Source organism: Lutra lutra, chromosome 6, assembly GCF_902655055.1.
Source record: "Lutra lutra chromosome 6, mLutLut1.2, whole genome shotgun sequence".
In the NCBI taxonomy this organism is placed as follows: domain Eukaryota; kingdom Metazoa; phylum Chordata; class Mammalia; order Carnivora; family Mustelidae; genus Lutra; species Lutra lutra.
The window spans coordinates 129,087,406-129,110,250 of record NC_062283.1 but is presented as its reverse complement, the minus strand read 5'-3'; the positions used below and the strand labels follow the sequence as shown (position 1 = coordinate 129,110,250).

Below are 22,845 nucleotides of genomic sequence, written 5' to 3'. Positions count from 1 at the left end.
TCAGTTAGCCTACCAGCCCATCTCCCTTCTGTATGGTAGAGATAATAATGCTTACCTCAGAAGTTGTTGTGAGTTTGACATTATTTTATTTATTAATCTGTTAACTGAATTATTGTTATGCTTGCAAAATTATTTTTCATGAAATACTTAGCATACAGTAGTTAATTGGTTCAAAGTAATAATTAATTTAGTAATTAATTTCTGATCTTTTTCATTTCTAGTAATAAATAATTTAGTAAGTTGGAACCATAATTGCTCTTAGGCATTTAAAAAAATAGGATATTTGAAGTATTTTCAGATGAAATGAGATGATACCTGGCATTTACTTCAAAATAGTCGGCAAGAAGAGTGAAAGGTATGGCTGAAGCAAGATTAGAGTCCACAGAGGTTCTTTATGCCGAATTTTCTACTTCGGTATATTTAAAAATTCTCAGAATAAAAAGGTTTTTTAAAAAATGCATCTTTAGGGGCGCCTGGGTGGCTCAGTGGGTTAAAGCCTCTGCCTTCGGCTCAGGTCATGATCCCAGGGTCCTGGGATTGAGCCCCGCGTCGCGCTCTCTACTCCGCAGGGAGCCTGCTTCCTCCCCTCTCTCTCTCTGCCTGCCTCTCTGCCTACTTGTGATATCTCTCTCTCTGTCATATAAATAAAATCTTTAAAAAAAATTTTTTTTAAATGCATCTTTAAAAACAGTTAAAAATGACAAAGTATAAACCTTTGTTATTTCCAAATGGAATATTATGTATTTGTTATATTACTATCTGTACTTTTCTTTGCTATAGTTTAACCTCTCAAAAAGAAGGAAAGCAAGGAGGGAAGGAGGAAGAAAAAGGTAAAAAAATAATAATAATAAAGGGAAAGAAGGCTTCATTGTCTTTTACCTCCCTTGCCTGTATAGTGAAACACAATTGACCCTTCTACTGTTTTAACGCCAGCTTAAACATGTAAAACATTTGAAAAGATTTCAAGTTAAATAAAGAACAATTTATAATAATTAAAACTGCTTATCAGCAGACCTGGTTCCTGTGAGGTAGTTATACTCATCCCTAGATGGGGCTAATTGAGTTTAATTGACCTCTGGGGTCACTTTGAACTCTGATTCTATGAACCTGACTTTGTAGTTGATCTCATCCTTCCCTTTTGAAACTAAGAATCATAATAATCCACTATACCTTTATATAAGATTGACTGATAATTAGAGTTACTCATTTAACAAACATTTGTAGGCAGCCTAGAGAAATGGGATAGTATAATTCACAGTGCAGTGAGGGAGAAGGGTAGCAGGAAGATAGATGGCTAAAGAAATAATTATAGGATAGTACAGTAAAAAACACTCCATTCAGAGACTTTTGAGCACAGAAGGGTTAACTCTAGGAAAGTACGGGAAGACTTGGACTGAGTCCCAAAAATTCTTCATAGAAAAATATATTTATCACTCACCCTGTAGCAACAAAAGTTGTATGAAAAAAAAAAAGTTGTGTCACTCACCCGTACAGTGGACTTCTGTAGAAATGGTAAGTAGAACAGGGAGATTCTCTGTAAATGATGTAGAACTATCTCCAAGCGATAATATTTTTTAAAACTCTTAAAATTTTTTAAGTAATCTTTACACCCAGTGTGCGGCTCCAATTCATGGCCCCAAGACCAAGAATCACACATTCACAACCAAACCAGCCAGGGGCCCTCTACGAAATACTAGTGAATAAAACCAGAGTGCATAAATATGAACATAAAATAGCTTTGCATCTTTTCTGGTATCATTTTACTAACCATAGCTTCTTAGGAATAGCTACTTGACTGCATATAACAGGACTCTAACAATAGTAGCTTAAAAGAATGCAGTGTTTATCTACACTAACAAGAAGTCTAGAGGTGAACATATCAGAGCTAGTATAGCCCTCGAAGAAGTAAGTCATTAGGGCCCCGAGCTTCTCTGTTCTTTCTGCTCTATCGTCCTTAGGTTGGGGGCCCCCTTTAGGATCCTTAGGTCTCTTCTGGGCCATCCTCTAGGCAGGGAGGTATTTGGGCCATCTTCCAGACAGGAAGAAGGGGTAAGCCCAAATTTCCAGAAGTATACAGCACACCAACTGACTCTGCCCCCTAACACCAGGAACTCAGGAGATGTCTCAGAAGCTCCTCCTAGTAGATTTCTGCTTACAGTCTTTGACCAGACTGTGCTACACGATCACTACTGGCCTCAGGGGATCTTGGAGAGGTATTTTTAAGTGAGTCCATTGTCACTCCATATATAATCAAAGATACATTGGTAGTGAGGAACATAAAAATGGATAGGTGACTAGCAATGGCTGCTATCATTACGTCTAAAACCTAGGATGCTCTTGGCCTTATCAGTGCATGTCAGAAAATTAAGACTGTACAAAATTTTATTGTCAGAGGCAAAATTCAAATTTGTTCTGCTTAAAATACAGAAGAGAAATTTTCTCATTTAGAAAAATCCACTTTGTTAGTGCTTGATTGTAATGGAATAAAAATTTCATGTTGAATACATAAAAAAAAAATAAAAATAAAAATAAAAATAAAACCTAGGATGCTAAAAAAAAAAAAAAATTGGAGAAATGTTGGGGAAAAAATGGACCAGAACAGATGAAGTTGTTTAGTGTAACTGAAAGTGATTTGGTGAAAATTTTTGTAGAAACATTGATCAATCCTCAGTTTCATTCAATGTGGTAATTATTTCCCTACTCTGATTATTTAACATAAGTGGTATTCATTTGTGACTCTTTTCCAATCAAGATTTAGCATGAAAAATACCCAAGAGTACGAAAATATATGTACATAAAATGGCATGAAGACTTTTATTTAAGATAATTTTTAAAACCCAGTATGTTGAAAGTTTACTAGATTGCTTTGGTTGGCTAAAACAGGAATAAGATAATGAGAAGAAAAATTTCCCAGATTCTTTCATACTGTCACTACTTCTCTGCTATACGCTAAATTATACGCTGGCATAATGTGATCTGGAGTTGTTTATCTGATGATAAAATCTTAGAAATTGAGAGCACACTACCGGATAGTGGAATTGCAGGACAGATTTCAAAGATGACAAATCATTTCATTTCTATTTTCTATAAAAAAGTAGTGTTAATAGCAATATTTTGGTCTCTTTGTAACTGTTAACTGCCAGTCTAGCTAACTTTTAAATCCCTGAATCGGGGGCACCTGGGTGGCTCATTCAGTTAAGCAACTGCCTTTGGCTCCGGATGTGATTCTAGGGTCCTGGGATCTAGCGCCCCCCCACCCCTCCACATCCAGCTCCTTGCCCAGCAGGGAGCCTGCTGCTGCTTCTCCCTCTGCCTGCCTCTTCCCCTGCTTGTGCTGTCGAATAAATAAATAAAATCTTTAAAATCAGTCAATCAATCCCTGAATCATAGGATTTGGGAGCTGGAAGGAATTGTTTCTCCTTCAGTGATGAGAAGACTGCGCACCTCAGAGTTTAAGAGATCTGCCCCTGAACTGTGTGATGTCACAGGCAGAAGTAGAACTGTTATCCAGATTTCCTGACTGGCTAAATCACTTGAGTTGGTTCTGATCAAATGATTGGGAAACAAGTTGATTACTTTTCCAAGTTATTATGAACAAAAGGAGTCAAATCTATTCATAATTTATTTTCTCCTAGAAAATCATCTTCTGGAGCACCTGGGTAGCTCAGTTGGTTAAGCGTCTGCTTTCTGCTCAGGTCTTGATCCCAGGGTCCTGGGATCCAGCCTCACTTTGGGCTCCCTACAGGGAGCCTGCTTCTCCCTCTCCCTCTGCTGCTCCCCTGCTTGTGCTCTCTCTCTCTCTCTCTTTCTCTGTCAAATGAATACATAAAATCTTAAATTAAAAAAAAAAAAAGAAAGAAAGGAAAATTCTCTTCTGTAGTGCTTAGAACTAGGGATCAAAATTGGACAAGTTTGGGTGGGCATACACCAGTGTTGGTAACATTGGTAACTTGGGCCTTTTTTCCCTTCTCATTTACTGTTCATTTGCAAATAAACACTTTAAATTATCATTGGTCATTATGATAAGGTGGCTCTGAGTTCCAGCTTTGTCCTTTACAAACTGAATATTCTTTTTTTTTTTTAAGATTTTATTTATTTATTTGACAGAGAGAAATCACAAGTAGGCAGAGAGGCAAGCAGAGAGAGGAGGAAGCAGGCTCCCCGCCGAGCAGAAAGCCCGATGTGGGGCTTGAACCCAGGACCTGGGATCATGACCTGAGCCGAAGGCAGCGGCTTAACCCACTGAGCCACCCAGGCGCCCCCAAACTGAATATTCTTGATCAAGTACTTAACCTCCCTAGACCTGCTGTAATTAGAATCACAAGTAGATAATAGAAACGAAAGTTCTTTGTAAATGGGGCATACTGTACAAATTAAGGCTTTTCACTTTTACTATTACAATTGTTTTTGTGTTGATTCTGACCATGTGGCATTTAAAGATTGCTATTTATTTAATGAATGCCGTTTTATGATTATAGATGTTTTTCTTTAAAAGCTCACAATTGGGGTGCCTGGGTGGCTCAGTGGGTTAAAGCCTCTGCCTTCAGCTCAGGTCATGATCTCAGGGTCTTGGGATGGAGTCCCACGTCGGGCTCTCTGCTCAGCAGGGAGCCTGCTTCCTCCTATCTCTCTGCCTGCCTCTCTGCCTACTTGTGATCTCTGTCTGTCAAATAAAGAAATAAAATCTTTAAAAAATAAATAAATAAATAAAAGCTCACAATTATTTGTGTCAGCCTCAGAGGAATTCAAAACACCTACAACTTCTTGCATACATGGTTATTATGTTCTTTCATAAGCTGACTGAATGAAACATCTGTCCAGTGCTTTAACCCTTCCTAAGTTATACACTTGCTGACAGTCCCATTGTGTGATTTTTGTGAAACATGACTTTTTTATGGATTTTTACAGTGTTGGTATTATAAATTAGTGAACAGGATACTAATAAAATATGTTTTTATTCCTTTCTTTTAGTTACTTTTTTAAAAGATAATTTTTTTAAAGATTTTATTTATTTATTTGACAGAGATCACAAGTAGGCAGAGAGACAGGCAGAGAGAGAAAGAGGAGGAAGCAGGCTCCCCGCTGAGCAGAGAGCCCTATGCGGGGCTCGATCCCAGGACCCCGAGATCATGACCTGAGCCGAAGGCAGAGGCTTAACCCACTGAGCCACCCAGGCACCCTAAAAATGTAATTTTTCTTTTATAGATGCCCAGTTATTTGGCTCCTTAATCTTATATAATTGTACCTTTATGTAACTATTGTGTCATAGTTGTTTAAACTAGTACCGTATCTTTCTTGAGATAAAATTTTCTTCCTTTCTTTCAGTTACTTTTGTAAAGGCTAATTCTAAACGTTAGCTCCTTTTGTTTGTTTTTGAATGTTTTCTGTTAACTTCTCAGTAGTCTTTAATATAGGATTAAAAAGTCTCCTATTTATTATTTGATTATTTTATATTTATTTGTCTCCATGTTTAAGGTTGTCCTAGTTCAAATGCTTAAATTTGACCTTTAGGTCAAGCCCTTTTGTTACATTTCCCTTGGGCCTTTGTAATAGCTTCCTTCCTCACTGATGTCTCTACTTTCACTGTCTACTTTTTCAGATTTTTCTACATATCACTTTCAGAATATTTTTCCTAAATCACTTAAAAAATATATATCATTCCTCCTTCTCAAAAACACCGCCTGTGTAACAAAATACAGACCCTTTAACTTGCTATAATCTAGCTCTAGATTCCTGCTTCTCACCTATCCACACAGACCCTATGCTCTTACCAAAATGACCTCCTCACCCTCTGGTCATGTTTTCCCCTCTTGCCTTCACCCAACCTTGATTCCTATTCTTCCTCATTCTGGGGTTCCTAATTCCTACGTTGTGTCTGCCCCTTTCTCTCCAGCTGTAGAAATCATACCTGTCATTCAGAGCAGCACAAATTACCTTCTTCAGAGAAAATTTTAAAATCTTGCAACTGGCAATCTAGGGAGCACCCTGGTATAGTGGAAATAGGTTGGATTTTGAAGTCCCTATCAGTTATCTGTTGCATAACAAACTACCCCAAAACTTGGTGGCTTAAAACAGGAAACATTTCACTTTTCATAGTTCTGTGGGTTGGCTGGACTGCTCCTCTGCTAGTTTCTCCTGGATTTATTTATGTGGCTGCATTTAGCTGGTAGGTCAGCTGGAGGGTGAGCATGGGTAGGAAAGCTGGGCTTTCTTCCCTTCATGTTGTCTTTCATTCTCAAGGAGGCCCAATGAGGCTTCTTCACATGTAGTGTCAGGATAGCATTCCAAGAGAGTAGCCCCCAATGCAAAAATACTCACCCATCTTCTTTGTCCCACATTTGCTGACATCCAGCTGACCAGGCAAGTCAGCTAATCAAGTCAGAGTTAATCAAGGAGGAGACATGACATGGATGTGACGAAGTATGATTCAGTCACATGGCTAAGCCCAGAGTCAGTATGGAAAGGACAACACAGGAGCATGGAAACCAATTGGTGTGATTCACATGAAGTCATCTGTAACCAATTTCAACAGATTTCCAGCCCTGTATTACTGTATGCCTTTGGGAAAGTCATTTAACAGTGTGCAACGATTTTCTCACCTATAAAAAGGAGTTAGTAATACCTACCATAGGATGGTTATGAAATTTAAGTATTTTAATAATTGTTTGGGCTTTTATGATTTTAAAATAATGGTTTTATCATTGTAGGAAATGTACAAAGTATAGAAAAGTATAAGAAAAGAAATATTTTGGGGCATCTAGGTGTCTCAGTTGGTCAGCATCTATCTTCAGCTGGGGTCATGATCACTGAGTCCTGGGATCCCAGGGTTCTGGGATCCTGGGGTCCTGGGATCAAGCCCCAAGTCAGGCGCTCCCTGCTCAGCTGAGAGCCTATTTCTCCCTCTCCATCTGCCCCTCCCTCTGTAACCCCCTCTAGTGCTCTTTCTCTCTCTCTCCTCTCTCTCCAATAAGTATGTAAAATCTTTAAAAAAGGGAAAAGAAAAGAAACATTTCTTGACATCCCATCTGAGACAGTACTATACTATAAACTTCTCCAGGGCCTTCTCTGTTTTATTCACTACTGTAGGTATATATCTTGGTTTTTATTCTGATATATAAGGTCTTTGAAGAAAGAGACCACATTTTATTCACCTTCAAATCCCATAGCTTTGGATTAGAATTTAAAAAGATAACATATGAAGGTGTTTAACTTAATGCCTGACAAGGTTTATGGTCCCCCTTAAACTGGAGATTCTTTAGGTACTAGAAGGGAATTTCAGAAATCCTAAAATTGCGGAGGTGGGAAGGGTATGCTGGTAGCAGAATATCTAAATGGAACTGTAGAGGGTCACCCCACTAGCAGCTTCTCTCTGGGAGTCCTGGTTATTCATGAGAGGAAGGGTGAGGAATGTTCTAGGGAAGGAACATGTCAAGATCTGCTTATAGATCCGAAACTGCTCAGTGGAGAGGCCTCTATTAAAAACTTCATTAAGGAGCGCCTGGGTGGCTCAGCGGGTTAAAGCCTCTGCCTTCAGCTCAGGTCATGATCCCAGCATCCTGGGATCGAGCCCCACATCGGGCTCTCCGTTTGGCGGGGAGCCTGCTTCCCCCTCTCTCTCTCTGCCTGTCTCTCTGCCTACTTGTGATCTCTGTCTGTCAAATAAATAAATAAAATCTTTTAAAAAAATAAAAAATAAAAACTTCATTAAAAGGAATAGTCTTTAAAAAAAGAGGGAGAGGGACTAGTCACTGAAATAGTTTGCTGTTGAGCACTGAAGTCTGCCATTACTGATATGGTGGTATTCTTGACATTCAGCCAAGTCTCACCTTCATGTTTCAGTCAAAGAAGTTTGGCAGAGATCACAGAACTTATCCATACTGCTCTCCTCGTGCATCGTGGCATAGTAAATTTAAATGAGCTGCAATCTTCTGATGGACCACTGAAAGACATGCAATTTGGAAATAAAATAGCTATCCTGAGTGGAGACTTTCTTCTAGCAAATGCCTGCAATGGACTAGCGTTGCTACAGAACACCAAGGTAATGGCGGGCAGGTTACTCGTGCCTGGATGACTTTCAGGTGTGGAGGTCTGTGCACCCCGCTGCCCCAGCTCCCCACATGGAGATGCTCAGTAAAATTGTAATGATTTACCTGTAAAGCTGGTAAATGCGAGCAAAGAATTTTGAAATTAATTTGTTTTTTTTCTGGTTATAATGATTTGTTCATTATAGAATACTGTTAAATAGTTAACACAGAGAATATATATATAAACAGATACTACCTATATTACCTCACTATCCAGAAATAATCACTGTTATTAATATTGTGATGTATTTCCTTTCAAGCTTTTTGCTTGCTTACTCCTACCTTTATATATGTGAATTTTTTGTAACATAGGTGAGAACTTACATTTATAAGAACTTACATGTATAATCCTGCCCGTTTTTTCCTACTTCATATTATGATGTGGGTATTTTCCCATGTTACTAACATTTTTCACAAACTTGTTAATGGTTGCATAATATTCAGTTATTTAAATGTAATATTTATTTAACAAATGTCTCATTTAGGAACTTAAGTTGCTTCTAATTTTTTATTGTCATAAACAGATCTGCAGTAAACATCTTTACACAGTAGTATCCCTCCTTCCAGATTATTTTTTTCAGTTAAGTACCTAAAAGTGGCTCAGAGGGTTTAGACATTTTTAGCATTCTTGATACATACTGCCAAGCTTCTCTCTAGAAAGATTGTAAAGTTAATCCTTGTATATGAATTTGAGTTAGATTTAGTTATAAAATAACAGTGGCCTAAACAAGATAGGGTTTATTCTTTCTCATGTAAAAACATCCAGGGGCCCCTGGGTGGCTCAGTGGGTTAAAGCCTCTGCCTTCGGCTCAGGTCATGATCCCAGGGTCCTGGGATCGAGCCCCGAGTCGGGCTCTCCGCTCAGCGGGGAGCCTGCTCCCTCCTCTCTCTCTCTCTGCCTGCCTCTCAGCCCATCTCTATCTGTCAAATAAATAAAATCTTAAAAAACAAAAAAAAACATCCAGGACTAGGCAGTGTAGTCTTGGATTGATTCTCCAAAGTCAGGAGCAAAGGCATTTTCTGTCTTACTGCTCTGCCATCCCTATCGTACTCTGTAGTTTTGGCCCCGGATAGCTACCATCATGTTCTCCCTCCAGTCAATACGAAGGGAGGAGGAGGAAGACAGAGAAAAGCAGATCTCCTTCACCTGAAAGTCAAGAGAGGGTACATCCTCGTTTGCTAAGGAGAGTCTCAGTGTAAGCCCACTGTCCCAGAATTCCAAATGACTTAACATTTGTCCTGGATTTTCTTCTTTTGACAGAGAACAGTTACTAATAATTACATTAGGAGGAGCCAGGATGGGTTTCATAGATGTCTACTTTATACTTCCAACCTCTGCCTCAGTTTTTGTCTAGTATGGCTAGTAGAATGGGAGACCCATGTACAGTGGAGAATGTTTTCATGTAGATGTTAAATCTGGAGGACAACCAGCAGTAATTCATCTCTTTTCCCAACCCTTTCATATACCTTCCAATCAAGAACAGAACACGGGGCAGTTGCTCATAGAACAAAGTGCAGTGAATGTCTAGATTAACCGTTAACTTTTTCCTGTATCGGGTGTAGAAGTATTTGACATTGCTGCCCCGGCTGGCCACTTGATGTATCTCCCAAATGTCCTATGGCCTACAAGAGTCACCAAGCTACCAGGTACAAGTCCCAAAGTGCAGTGGGACTTTGGGGCATCGGTGAAGTACCTGTGGGAAATCGAGACTGATCGGAGAGGGTAGCCAGTAGACTGAGCACGTTGGCTTGTGTAATATAAACCTGTAATTATTTTATTGTTTGGCAGCATTTTATTTTCGCAATAAACCCTTTTGGCAGCAATAAGCTAAAACTATACATTTCATTTTTTAAAGTGCTGAGAAAGTTGATAAGGAATGTGTAATTTGCACAAAATGTTGGCATTTACTATCCACTGCAGAGGCCATTCTGGTATCACTAACCACATGAAAACAGGAAGCATCAAATCTGCTGAAAAAATAAGCCTAACTTGTAGACAAATGCCTATTTTTCCAGATTAATTTCACTCATTCTCGACTACAGGTTTTTATGTGCACGTAGGAAAAGGTAAGCAATCACTTTATATTTGTTGGCTCCCTTGGCAGAAGAAAAACGCTACAAACAGTTACATAATTACAGTGTTAGTTGAGTGCCAGCCTGGTACTTAAAGTGTTCAATCATTTTAGTTAATTCAAAAAAATGTTTCATTTTTTCCATCCACTCATGGGACCAAGGTAAAGCTTTTGGAAGTACACTCTATCAAAGATAAAGCCATTATGAGTGAGTTTGGAAATTCAGTTTAAAGTACAACATGGGGGACGCCTGGGTGGCTCAGTTGGTTAAGCAGCTGCCTTTGGCTCAGGTCATGATCCCAGCGTCCTGGGATCGAGTCCCACATCGGGCTCCTTGCTCATCAGGGAGCCTGCTTCTCTCTCTGCCTCTGCCTGCCATTCTGTCTGCCTGTGCTTGCTCTCTCTCTCTCTCTCTCTGACAAATAAATAAATAAAATCTTTAAAAAAAAAAAAAGTACAACATGGGGGGCGCCTGGGGGGCTCAGTGGGTTAAAGCCTCTGCCTTTGGCTCAGGTCATGATCTCAGGGTCCTGGGATCGAGCCCTGCATTGGGCTCTCTGCTCGGCAGGGAGCCTGCTTCCTCCTCTCTCACTGCCTGCCTCTCTGCCTACTTGTGATCTCTGTCTGTCAAATAAATTTTAAAAATCCTCAAAAAATTAAAAAATAAAGTACAACATGGAAGGGATGCTTAGCTGGCTTAGTCAGTAGAGCATCCGACTCATGATCACGGGGTCATAAGTTTAAGCCCCACTCTGGGTATAGAGATAGCTTAAATAAATAAGGTTCTACATAGGAGAGAACAATATTAGTTTATTTATTTTTTTTTTTAAGATTTTATTTATTTATTTGTTAGAGAGAGAGAGCATGAGCACAGGCAGACAGAGTGGTAGGCAGAGGCAGAGGGAGAAGAAGGCTCCCCACCAAGCAAGGAGCCCTATGTGGGACTCGATCCCAGGACGCTGGGATCATAACCCGAGCCCAAGGCAGCTGCTCAACCAACTGAGCCACCCAGGCGTCCCACAATATTAGTTTATAATAATAATACAAGTACACATGTTGGTGAGGCACACACAGTGTTTTGGTAAAAACAATGTCCTTACTACACTGCGAAACTATGGAGTAGTTGGAATTCACTATGATGTACCCATAATTCCTAATCGCATCTTTTTTTTTTTTTTTAAGATTTATTTTATTTATTTATTTGACAGACAGAGATCACAAGTCGGCAAGAGGCAGGCAGAGAGAGAGGAGGAAGCAGGCTCCCCGCAGAGCAGAGAGCCCGATGCGGTGCTCGACCCCAGGACCCTGGGATCATGACCTGAGCTGAAGGCAGCAGCTTAATCCACTGAGCCACCCAGGCGCCCCTCCTAAATGCATCTTAACAAGTGTTAACATTCTATTAATTGAAATAGAAGGTATTATTATAAAAATTTACAGGTATCTTTAATGTTCAAATCTTCAAACTCTAAGATTTTGAGGATTTTGGTGTTGAGTACAAAAATACAGCACCACAGTATGTACCTTCTGTCTCTATTGACTACCATTAATCAGAATTTCAAAATCTTTATACCCAACAACGGTATTGTTATACATGAGTCATAAGATTTTGGTGACATCTTGCTCAAAATCCATTAGAAATGTTAAAGTCTTCAACAAATAGAATACATAATGAAAGTTTTAGGGAATTACAGTGAAAACAATGAATGAAAATTCCACTGGAATTTTTCCTTACAAAAGCAAGGGAGGAACAGAACAAAATAAATAGTAAGATCTCAAATGCTACCCAAGATTAAAATTTACAATTCTATAATTGTGCTTTGGAATATCTCACCTTGCAAGAAGAATACTTTGGTATGGCTGCTATTTTGAATAAATTACACACACACGAGTAAAATGAAATTGAGAAGGCCTAGATTTTGTAGCATCTAATTTAGTAAAAACACTCAGAAGAATCATAGAGGCAATTTATTTGACAAGCTTTGTCTTATAAAAATATTTGTCAAAGAAAGGTACTCTGAAGGAAGCAAAAAGACAGTACCTTGAAAATATTTGGGCTGGAATAGTTACACTTTACAATATTTTAAAAATTAGAATTGAGTTTCTCTTCCATTTAGCAGATTTGCTCAGAGCTTACCAAGTAACTCAGAATCTGTAGAATGAACATTTTCTCAATTAAAAATATTATAATCTACCAATAAGAATCAATTGAAGTTATCAATAATTTCAAATTAGTCATAAGATGCCCTGTAAAGAATATTGCTGGCAGTTTTATTCTTAAATACTATATATATATATATATATATATATATATATATATATATATATATATTTTTTTTTTTTTTTTTAAGATTTTATCCATTCATTTGAGAGAGAGAAAGAGAGCACAAGCAGAGAGGAGAGAGAGAAGCAGTCTCCCTACAAGCAGGGAGCTCAAGAAGGGGCTTGATCCCAGGACCCTGAGATCATGACCTGAGCCAAAGGCAGACACTCAACCAACTGAGCCACCCAGGCACCCCAAAATGCTGTATTTTTCAAAGCACATTCTTCAGGGGCACCTGGCTGGCTTGGTCAGTAGAGCATGTGACTCTTGATCTCTGGGTTGTTCTTTGAATCCCCATGTTGGGTGTAGAGATTACTTAAAACCTTTTTAAAAATAAAATAAAAGCACATTCTTCAGAGAAATGCCAGTTACATAATATTAGGGACAGATATGGCTAAGAATGAGTTAAAGTATATAAATAGATACCAAGAATAATTATTCTAGGGGTGCCTGGGTGGCTCATTCATTAAGCGTCTACCTTCAGCTCAGATCATGATCCCAGGGTCCTGGAATCGAGCCCCGCATCAGGCTCCCTGCTCAGTGGGAAGCCTGCTTCTCCTTCTCCCACCCTCCCTTCTTGTGTTCCCTCTCTCACTGTGTCTCCCTCTATCAAATAAATAAATAAAATCTTAAAAAAAAAAAAGAATAATTATTCTACTGGCTGTTTTTTAATATTCAAATAATCAATATAAAGTTCCTTTTTGTTTTAATGTACATGGATATATGTTTTTCTTTCTTTTTAAATTTCATTTTTGAAAATAATTTTTGAATAGAACTTGTTAACAAGTCCACCAACAGAGTAAAGTCAATTGTTAATAAATACATGCTTCAAAAAGGATAATTTTTTTTTTTTTTAAGCACTCCCTTTTATTCTCAAGTGTCCCAGTTTGGACGATAAACTATACAGTATCACCTCTTTAAAGACATTTCTCAGGGCGCCTGGGTGGCTCAGTGGGTTAAGCCGCTGCCTTCGGCTCAGGTCATGATCTCAGGGTCCTGGGATCGAGTCCCGCATCGGGCTCTCTGCTCAGCAGGGAGCCTGCTTCCCTCCCTCTCTCTCTGCCTGCCTCTCTGTCTACTTGTGATCTCTCTCTGTCAAATAAATAAAATCTTTAAAAAAAAAATAAAATAAAGACATTTCTCAGAAGTCACTTAGGATGGTTCTGCTTACCAACTGGCCAGAATTTAATTATATGGCTACACCTACTTATAAGGGAGACTAGGAAATAGAAACTTTCTTGTGGGTAGCCATGTGCCCAGACAAAAGTCTCGAAGATACAGATAACAGATATGGGGAGACAAAGAGCATTCTGCCTTATCTCCCCATCACACTTTTGGCTAGCACATATTTTCATGAGACAGACTTGCTGATTTGTAGGGGAAAAATGGTATGGTACCTTTAATATATAGTTTATATTCACATGGAAAGGAAGCCAGAGTAAGAAATGAATTGATTATATAAAATGGAATAATAGAGCATCTCAAATCTCCCTCTAGAGATTTATTGCCATTTGGGTATTCTTTTTATTTTTATTTACCTTCAAATTGCTCTATTTTCTATGTGTATAGTCTACTTTGATGCATCTCACTAAATCCTCTCCTTTACTGGAATTCATATGTTAGTGGAAGGATGTCAGATCCATTGCCTTTGAGAGCCCCTCTCTGACGGCAGCATCCATCTTTCCTCTTGACCTATACCTGCTGTGGTCTGTGATGAACTTTAGGTCTTGGGAAAGGAGGAGACCTCAGAAGGTACAGGCCCGGTATAGTTTCTGGGTGCCTGGCACTGGCCACTCGTAGGTTAGACCCACATACCTAAGAAGAAGAACTAGTCAGAATTTGGTAACTAGATCCACATTTCAGTAATTAGCTGACAGCCTGGCCCCACCTTAAAACGAGACTTACTGCCTTTCGACAAATTTCCGTTTTCTCTAATCATTAGTTTTAACATACTTTAAGCTATTCTGATGAAATCTTACATAAGGTTAAGAAGACGGTATTTCATACAAATATAATCATACTGTAACGACATAAACAAGTATTTGTTTGCACTAGCAAACTCACTTTATGGGAATGATGTTTAATGTGTTCCTTTTTCTTAGCTAGCTTGCATCATTCACACATCTTTCTTTCAGTGCAGTTCAAGTTCAGAGAAAATGGAAGCTTTACTCCCATCAAAATCAATTCTGTTTCATAGTTTGTGAAACACTCTTGGTGTTTTGCATTCAGAAGCATCACTATAAATGTTCCAGAGTCTAAGACCTCCACCATCTGCTCCATTAGGCACTGGATTTCAGTGGCAGTATTTGATTCAAAAAAAAAGAAAACCAAAAAAAAAACACCCCCCCACACACAAAATAAAAACAGCATATTCAAACAACAGTTCAGCCCGAAGCTTCTCCTTGAAATAAGAATGATCAGGCATTTTCCTTCCCCTTCAGTGAGCCCTAATACCTTCATGGTCTCTGTACCGGTTTGCACTTGTAGATTTTCATTTTATTGACCTTTTTGGTGAGGAATTTCTTTTTCCTTTTTAGACCATGATATATTGTTTTTTTTGTTTGTTTTTGCTTTTTGAAGATTTTATTTATTTATTTGACGGAGAGAGAGATCACAAGTACACAGAGAGGCAGGCAGAGAGGGGGAAGCAGGCTCCCTGCTGAGCAGAGAACCCAAAGTGGGGCTCGATCCCAGGACCTGGGGATCATGACCTGAGCCGAAGGCAGAGGCTTAACCCACTGAGGCACCCAGGTACCCCGGTATATTGTTTTTTAAATGTGATAATTGTGTGTTGAATTGAAGCCTTTCTTCTATGCAACCATTCTGTTCATTCAAAAAAAAAAAAATAGGATCTTTTTGTTCCTTGTTCTTCAAAATTTGAAGAAAATTTTGAAGGCTCTATGAAGGTCCATTTCAAAAGATACTTCACTGGATCAGTTCTTGTGAAACACCTTGAGTACCGTGTCCAGGGGTCTATAATTGGTCTCTACAAATCTAGGCTCCTAGTACCTCTCTTTTAATCATACTAGATGGTTTCCAAACCATGTGAACAGTAGTTTAAACTGAGGAGATTATAAGGGGTAACTCAAGTTCTTGAAAGTCAAGAATTCTCTTGATAAAGCAAATCTTCTGTACTCAAAACAAATTCCTTTCATTTAAATACTTGACAGCTTATTTTTTTAAGGAAAATAGTTATACCTCAGAAGAAGACTAATTTTATTAATGAGTTCCCAGAAGCTTAAGTTGATTAAGGATAATACTAATCAATAAACATTTTTTAGGCGGAGGAGGAGATAGTGATAAATATTTCTTTGGGGCAGTATTAAATTTTTTCAAGTTCTATACATGTGCTTAATGCCTTAGTAAAGTTAGATTTCTATTTAATGATGTTTTAATTTTCTCTTACAAGAAAGAAACATTGTTGATAGATGAATAGGTAAAGAAGTTGTGGTATATATACCATGTGCTATATATTTTATATGGGTGTGTGGGTGTGACTATTACACTGCCGTAAAAGGAGTGAAATCTTACCATTTGGGACAACATGGATGGACCTAGACCTACCAAGTGAAATAAGTCAGACTCAGAAAGACAAATGTCATATAATCTCATTTATATGTGGAATTTAAAAAGCAAAACAAATGAACAACAGAACAGAAACACTCATAGGTACAAGAAACAAAGGGGTGGGGTTTGTGCGGACAAAATAGGTAAAGGGAATTAAGAGGTAAAAACTTACAGTTATAAAATCAGTAAGTCATGGGGATGTAATATACAGCCTAAGGAACATAATAATATTGTAATAACTTTGTATGGTGAAGGATAGTAACTAGACTTATTGTAGAGCTCATTCTGCACTGTATCAAAATACCGCATCACTGGGGCACCTGGGTAGCGCGGTCAGTTAAGTGTCAGACTCTTGGTTTCAGCTTAAGTCACGATCTCAGGGTTGTGAGATCGAGCCCCATGTCCAACTCTGCATTCAGCATGGAGTCTGCTGAAAGATTCCCTCTGTCCTCCCTCTGCCTGCCACTCCCTCTGCTTGTGCGCTCTCTCTCTGGCAAATAAATCTTAAAAAAAAAAGCAAAAAATTCTCTCTCTCCCTCTCTCTCTGCCCCTTCCCCATTCTCTCTCTTTCTATTTCTAAAATAAATCTTTTTTTAAAAAATTGCATTACTGTAATGTACACTTAAAACTAATAGGCTATTGTATGTCAATTGTACTTTTCTTTAAAAAAGAAAAGAAAAATTTGTCAGCAATAGCAGTGAAAAGAGAGGGGCACCTGGGTGGCTCAGTCCGTGTGGTGTGTCAACCTTTAGCTCTGGTCATGATCCCAGGGTCCTAGGATCCAGCCCTGCATCAGGCTCCCTGCTCAGCAGGGAGCCTACTTCTCCCTCTCTCTCTGCTGCTCCCCTATAGTTTGTGCTCTCTCACTCTTGCTGTCTCTCAAATAAATAAATAAATAAAATCTTAAAAAAAAAAAAAAGGCAATGAAAAGAGAGATCACAGCAGTGAGGGAGCAGACAGAACTTAATACAGAATTTCTGTGTATAGTATATCAGTCTTTTCACAGTGACAGCTTTTTTTGAGGGTCTATATTTAACTTGGTAATTAAAGTTAGCGTATTTGTAGCAACTTTAATTTTTTATGACTTATTCATTCTACCAATTTTCCATTTTCTTGTGCTACTGGGTTTTTTTTGTTTTTTTTTTTGTTTTTAGATTATTTATTTATTTAGTTAGTTGACAGAGATCACAAGTAGGCAGAGAGGCAGTCAGAGAGGGAGAGGGGGAATGCTACTGGATTCTTGTCTGAATTTCTGCATTATGTGTTTATCTCTGTACTTCTCCTGGGGCAGACAGTAAGAACAAGCATTCTGCAGTCACAAGAAATTCAGAGCTGTTTTATAATTGCCAAGGGTAAAATTAGCAAAGTCAATTATTCTCCCTTTGGCCTTTCCCTGAAGATATTAGGGGTCTTCAAGGTAATTGCCTAAGGTAACACTTAGATTTTTAAATATCTCTAAGTATAGAAATTGGTATATTAATTCTCTGGTAATTGTCTTCTTATTATTATAGCTGTTGTCACATAAGTGTGAATTAACAAAATTTTGAATTCAAGAGTGAGTTTAAAAATTAGTATTTTGAGTTTTCGTTCATTTTCAATTATGGAAGCCAAGGACAGCTTTTTGTTCTGGTACTTCACTAACCACAAACCCTAGGCTTTGAGACCTCAGAATGCCTCTTTTTAAGCCATAAATTCCCTGACTCCATTGGAATAAGTTGCTCTCTGTTGTGTTCATGTAGACTTATCACTGAATCCTGGAATGATGGGGTCATACCAGAGTCTAGAATTTTAGTGTCTGAGCATCAAGCTACCAGACATGCTGAATAATTGGGGGAAAAACATGAAATGGAAAAAAGCACTCTAATTTTAAAATTTGGCTGACCATTAGAAGCTTTTTTTCAGGTCCCTGTTTATTTTGTAGACTGGATCTGTAGTTTAGGATTAAGCCATAGTACAAATAAGGCTGTGTGGATTACTACTTGTCATCTTTTTTTTTTTTCATTTTACATCTATAGTGATAACCCTAGTATTTAAAAAATTGAACTCACCATGGTTTTTTTTTTTCTTTTCTATTTTTTTTAGTCATTTTCATTTAATGGACCTTTCACTATACATCAGGTGGGAGTATGTGAGTTAGCCCTGGTTTTGTTTGAGCACCCCAGAATATTATCATGATGTCATTCCTGGGGACTGTTCTATTAAGCATTAGTGATTTATATTTCTAAATAACCAGGGGCACAGATGTACTCCTTACATAACTGATGTATTTCCTTATGTTAACTTTGTTTTCCTAAAGGCATAAATATGTTGTTTACAAGGAAGATTTTTGTTTGTATAAATAATGTTCAGTTTATGCATATAAATCTCTTCCTTTTACACCATCTATATATTTTAATAAAGAGACTGCTATTGGTTACTTGATGTTTATATTATTTGTTGTATTTTTTTTTTAAGATTTTATTTATTTATTTGAGAGAGAGACAGTGAGAGAGAGCGTGAGTGAGAAGGTCAGAGGGAGAAGCAGACTCCCCACGGAGCTGGGAGCCTGATGTGGGACTCGATCCCGGGACTCCGGGATCATGACCTGAGCCGAAGGCAGTCGTCCAACCAACTGAGGCACCCAGGCGTCCCTATTATTTGTTGTATTAATTCTACTTTCAAATTCATGTTAAAAAGTGAAATGTGGAGCACCAGGGTGGCTCAGTCGGTTAAGCTCTTGATTTGGCTCAAGTCATGACCGCAGGGTTGTGATATTGAGCCCTACATTGGGCTCCATGCTGGGTGCGGAGCTTATAAAGATGGTTTTCTCCTCCCCCTCTTTTTCCCTCTGCCCCCTCTCCCCCCAACTCATGCACATGTACTGTCTCTCTTAAAAAAAAAAAAAAAAAAAAGTGAAACCTAGGGGTTTCAGTTGGTAGAGCATGTCACTCTTGTTCTTGTGGTCATGAGTTCAAGCCCCACATTGGGTATGGAGCCTACCTTAAAAAAAAAGTGAAACCTAGAAACATGTTATATATCATAGGAAATTTGAGATTTTCTTTGTCATATTCATTTAAAATAGATGTTATGACCTTGTGTGAAATTATTGTTTTATTTGTTGAAATTATTGGTTAATATCTTTTAGCCTCTTTGGTCTCACACTCAAAATTAATGTTCTTTTTCTACATATAACCCACTCAAGTATTGGTTTTCACGACTAGAGTAAATGTGTGCAGAAGGTAATTAGGTGTCATATGTTGTAACAATAAAGGCAACTATCTCCCTATCAGTTAAAGAAGCCAAAATGCTATGACAGAATTATAATTTCAGAATCCCCCAGTTTTTTCCAGTTTATCATTTATTAACATAGCTATTAAACAGACACTATATCCATTCTGAGCCACTTCCTTGATCTTTAAAGCAAAAGTGATAAATGATTGGTGTTTGAGAAGTGTACTAGAAACAAGAAGACAAATATTATGCTCTTTTAAAATTTATGATCTCATTAAAAACTTGACCTTTGCCCTTTGGGTGCCATAAAACAATGGAATGAAGTGTCTTTTTGCCATAAGAAGGTCAATTGCCGTCATGCAAAATGGACACTTCTCTGAATGTCTGTCCACCCGAAAGTTGATGACCCAGAAGGGAATTTCTTCCCTCTGCCTGGCATTCAAAGAAGCCCATTTTTAAAAGTCTGTGTTCTACAAAAAAATCTATTCTCTAAAATGGGTAGAATTGAAGCCCACACCCTGGTTGGCCATGAGAGGTAGAAATATATTGGTATGGCACTTTCATATATTTAATCACCTCAGTTTTGTCAATCCCTTTTTTCTACTTTCCAGAAATTAATCAGAAGCCAGCTTTTTTTTTTTCCCTCTCCATTTTCACTGGCATAAATTGCTATTTCTCTAAAGCCAGAGGGAGAAAAAAATCTCCTTTTCAGCTCGAGTTATTCAGTACTCTTCCTTTTGCCTTTCTAATGATTTTACTCAAGGAACTTCCAGAGGTAGGAGTTAACAAAAGTACTGGGTAGATGAACAGCTGATCCCTTCCCCTCCATTGTCAGCTGCCTGACCTCACATCTCTTCACTCGTCCTTCCTTTATCCCATAGATTTGTCCTCAGTGCCTCTTTCTTTGTCTCTTATTGTTCCCAAATCAATTAATTTCATCTCAGGCAGTCCTCAGAGCGTGTACACATACTCTTCAACCCTTTTCTTCCTGTTTTTTCATTCTTTATCTTCTTACCTGTTATTTCAGAAAAATTGTTATCCATCCTTTTGCCTTCTCTGTGCTCCTTTCGAAGGAAAAACCAGCCATGAAACTTTACTGAGGAGTTGACAAACATCAGAGTGAAGCTTGGAATGGTCTTTTGTTAAGAATAAGGAAAGTTTAAAAAAAAAAAAGAAAGAAAGAATAAAGAAAATTATATAATTACAAATGAAGTGGAGGGGCACCTGGGTGGCTCAGTGGGTTAAGCTTCTGCCTTCGGCTCAGGTCATGATCTCAGGGTCCTGGGATCGAGCCCCGAGTCAGGCTCTCTGCTCAGCAGGGAGCCTGCTTCCCCTTCTCTCTCTGCCTGCCTCTCTGCCTACTTGTGATCTCTGTCAAATAAATAAATAAAATCTTAAAAAAAAAAAAAAAGAAATGAAGTGGATATGAGAAAGAACCAGTGTCTCTACCCTCATTTTCTTATTAAACCAAATTTCCCTATAACAGTCAATGTTTAAAGGCCATTTAAAAAAATATTTCCTGTTTAGTTTTGTTTTCCTGTTTTGTTTAATTGCAAGTCTTATAAGATTGTGGTTTTCTATTTGATTTTCAATTTTAAGTATATGGCATTTCTAATGTTATGGGCTGCCCTGAGAACCTACCCACCATTTATAACCTTGAATGTTAGGAAAATGAGGTATGAGCTCCAAACAACTGACTTACAGATAAAATTCCAAAATGGTACGTTTGTAATCTGGTGACTGGTTCTATAAGATTGATACCAAATTTGAACCCCATAAGCAAAACAACAGGTAAGAGCATCCCAAAGGATCCATGTGACTGCTTATCATTAGTAGCCACATATAGCTTAGTTGTATTGATATAATTTTGGTTTTAGCATTTCCATCATTTTCCTGGCTCCTCAGAGTTGTAAATACTCATGGAAAAAATTCACTCTAAGCCAAAGTTGGCTTATGGGGCCTTAACCCAGGAGCAAATTTTATTTATTTAGCAATAGTGATTGGGGAAGAGCCCTTTCCTGGCAGCTAATGACCTACTGGAGGACTCATGTGCCCAAGGCAAAGCTGAAGGCCATTAGCCCAACAGGCCATTAACTGACAAATGCCTGACCCTGAGGTCATTTCTGATACTGTAAACTATGAACACATTAAAGTGGGTTTGTTGGAAAGTATGGCTGTGCCAAGAAAGTTTCTTTTTAAACATTTTGGAAAATGCATTGTTTGTTGTTATTCATATGGCTTAATTGTCTTTGTTCTGGGGCCATTTTCACTGTGCACAGCAAGTCAGACATCAGTAAACACCAAAACTATGCTCTGTGGCCATCTTTGATATTTAAAGGACAGTTTTCCTGATTAGAATATCAGATTAACTATATCATTCCTAAGGAGCTTCAGCTTTCACTTCTGTGTGAAACTTAGGTTTTCATGATGTGTTGAGCTGTGTAGCCCTTATGTATTTTATAGTTCTCAGCGAAGACCTATAAAGCCAAATAAGTGGAAAGAACTCCAAAGTAGAAGTCTATGGACCTAGTTTCTATCATTTGTTGTTTTTTTTAATTGGCCAGTTAACATTGGACAGTTCATTTTATCTCTCAGGTTTTAATTGAGAACATTCATCTTTTTCTCTAGACTGTTTATCTAATGTCTTTCTTTCTTCTTTTTTTTTTTTTTAAGTAAGCTCCATGCCTAACATGGGACTTAAAACTTAAGACCCTGAGATCAAGGGTCACATGCTCTACTGACTGAGCCAGCCAGGAATGCACCTCTAATGTCTTAATATTCCATTTTACAAGTGAAATTAGAAACTTCATGATGTAGGATATCCATTAAAATTAGTACAAAACATTTAGGGACGCCTGGGTGGCTCAGTTGGTTAAAATTAGTACAAAACATTTAAAAAATTTTTTTAAAATAATTTAAAAAATAATATTAACAACTTACATTTTTAAGTGCCTACTAAGTAGTAGACACTGTAAGTGCTCTGTGTGTATTAACTAACTTAATCTCTCCTGAGGCATGGGAGAGAGTTAAGTAATTTCCTAGAGGAAATGGTAGAGCTGCTGTCTAATTTTAAAGGCAATATGGCTCCAAAATCCTCATGCTTAACTAAAGTAGAAAACAAGCACACCAACTAAGAACAATGATACTTCTTTTTGCCAGCAATTTTGCAGTTACCAATATTGGAATTTATAATATTTTAAACAATTAATAGTTTTTAAATATTGGAATAAATATTTCAGTACAAACATCAATAGAAACTTTAAGAAACATTTTTTTAAGATTTTATTTATTTATTTGACAGAGAGAGAGATCACAAGTAGGCAGAGAGGCAGGCAGAGAGAGAGAGAGGAGGAAGCAGGCTCCCCGCTGAGCAGAGAGCCCGATGCAGGGCTCGATCCCAGGACCCTGAGATCATGACCTGAGCCGAAGGCAGAGGCTTTAACCCACTGAGCCACCCAGGCGCCCCTTTAAGAAACATTTTAGAGGAATAACTAGTAAGCAAAGACAACTTATTTTCTTAGTTTACTCATCTGTATAACAAAGGCATTATTCCATCTCCTATATCTTTACTGATGACAATATTCTACAAATC

The 22,845-nt window shown here is 38.1% G+C and overlaps 1 protein-coding gene across 2 annotated transcripts in view; it reads left to right on the top strand.

Annotated features, from left to right (window-relative positions):
* The window catches only part of PDSS2 (decaprenyl diphosphate synthase subunit 2), a 256,809-nt gene that overhangs the window by 145,887 nt on the left and 88,077 nt on the right, over nt 1-22,845 (top strand). For both annotated transcript variants that reach the window (XM_047733752.1, XM_047733753.1), the window contains exon 3: nt 7,840-8,038. In XM_047733752.1, coding sequence (XP_047589708.1) covers nt 7,840-8,038 — 199 coding nt within the window. The remainder of the gene's footprint in view (nt 1-7,839; nt 8,039-22,845) is intronic.